The 1355-nt window shown below is 61.1% G+C and overlaps 1 protein-coding gene across 4 annotated transcripts in view; it reads right to left on the reverse strand.

The window, feature by feature from the left end:
• Positions 1 to 1355, reverse strand: part of ARHGAP23 (Rho GTPase activating protein 23) — a 114395-nt gene that overhangs the window by 11383 nt on the left and 101657 nt on the right. For 3 of the 4 annotated variants that reach the window (XM_019507758.1, XM_019507743.1, XM_019507767.1), the window contains one exon: positions 572 to 665. In XM_019507758.1, the coding sequence (XP_019363303.1) occupies positions 572 to 665 (94 nt within the window). Of the gene's footprint in view, positions 1 to 571; positions 666 to 994; positions 1037 to 1355 lie in introns of all 4 variants that reach the window. The other variant, XM_019507751.1, reaches the window with a different exon arrangement.

A 1355-nucleotide genomic window follows, 5' to 3' on the forward strand; every position in this document is an offset into this window, starting at 1 on the left:
TACAGGGGCGGAGGGATGTGGGGGGATGATGACTCATGGCCACTCTACCAGCACTTCCCAGCAGAGATGCCAAGGGGTGCCCAAAAGTGGTCAGATCCCAGTCCATGGCCAGTGATCACCAGCTTCTTGCTGGTGATGGGCTGCAACAAGCTCAGGACAGGGGAACACCCCTCCTTCTGCCCTGGTGCAGGCTCTGGATCACATGGCTCTGCTGCAACCCCAGCCCAGACAGCCCTCAGGGCACCCAGGGGAGGTGGGATCCCAGGGAGCAACTCCAGTTTCTGTCTCCCCTACAGGATCAGCTGCAAAAGAGGGAGCCCAGGGCTTGCTCCGGGCACAGTACAGAGACCATCCCACTGGGGGGTGCTAGGCAGGAGAGAGCCTGCAGCTGCCCCAGGGGAAAAAGGGGCTCTGAGCTCTCTGCTGAGACAGTCTGGGGCTGGCTGGGGAGAATGGCACGGTGATTTTACTAGGGGACAGATTGCCTCAGAAGTCCCTCCTCCAGTGGGGCTGGCTGAGCCCCCAAAGCAGAGTCCACCCCCGCTGCAGCCCCTGTCTGCCCTCCCCTCACCTGAGGCGTCTCCGGGTGCTGCTGTCCTCCCGATGTTGGGGAGCAGGTACTCGATGTTTGGCACCAACTGTGCCTCCTTCTCATCCACAGGAGTCTAGGGGTGCAGAACAGGGAGAACAGTGAGCGCTGTGCCACCCTCCAGGCCCATCCCTGACACAAAGCCCTTCTGCCCTCTGCCAGCAGGGCATCAGTGCGGGGCAGAGATTCCCTGGGGGTGCCACTTGGCCCAGAGCAGGGATGTCCCCCAGACTCATGCTCTGGCATAGGACAGAGGGAACTCTGCTTGCTCCACCCTTCCTTGCACTCTCCCTAGCCAGTCCCCCCTGTCCCCTCAGGAGAGGTCCCTGCATGAACACGGCAGGTGCCCTCAGGCTGTTGCCTCTTCCCCCTTCCCTGTGAAACCAGGCTGGCCACATGACTCACCTTCTCTCCCTTGTCCTCCTTGTCGCTGAAGAACCAGTTGGACTGTGGGGAGATGACAGGAGAGGGATCAGAGTGTGGGTGAGGCCACAGGTCAGGGTCTTTGGGGAACAGTTGCCCTCAGAAGCCCCTCCTAAAGTACCCCTGCCACAGCCCTCACCCACCTCCCCTTGTGCCTCCATACGTGGCTCAGCCCTGACTAACAGTCCACTCACCCACCAGTCAGACCCCCTCTGTGCCCCTATGCATCCCCCACATACCAACACACTCTTGCTTCTGCCCTGCCCCTGCTCCTATCTTTCCCTATCCCTGGTTTAGGCCATGCTATGCTCCCCACCTCCCACCACCCACCCCTGGCTATTGA

This window comes from Gavialis gangeticus, unplaced genomic scaffold (genome assembly GCF_001723915.1).
Source record: "Gavialis gangeticus isolate Ggan-Ray unplaced genomic scaffold, GavGan_comp1, whole genome shotgun sequence".
NCBI classification, from domain to species: Eukaryota; Metazoa; Chordata; order Crocodylia; family Gavialidae; genus Gavialis; species Gavialis gangeticus.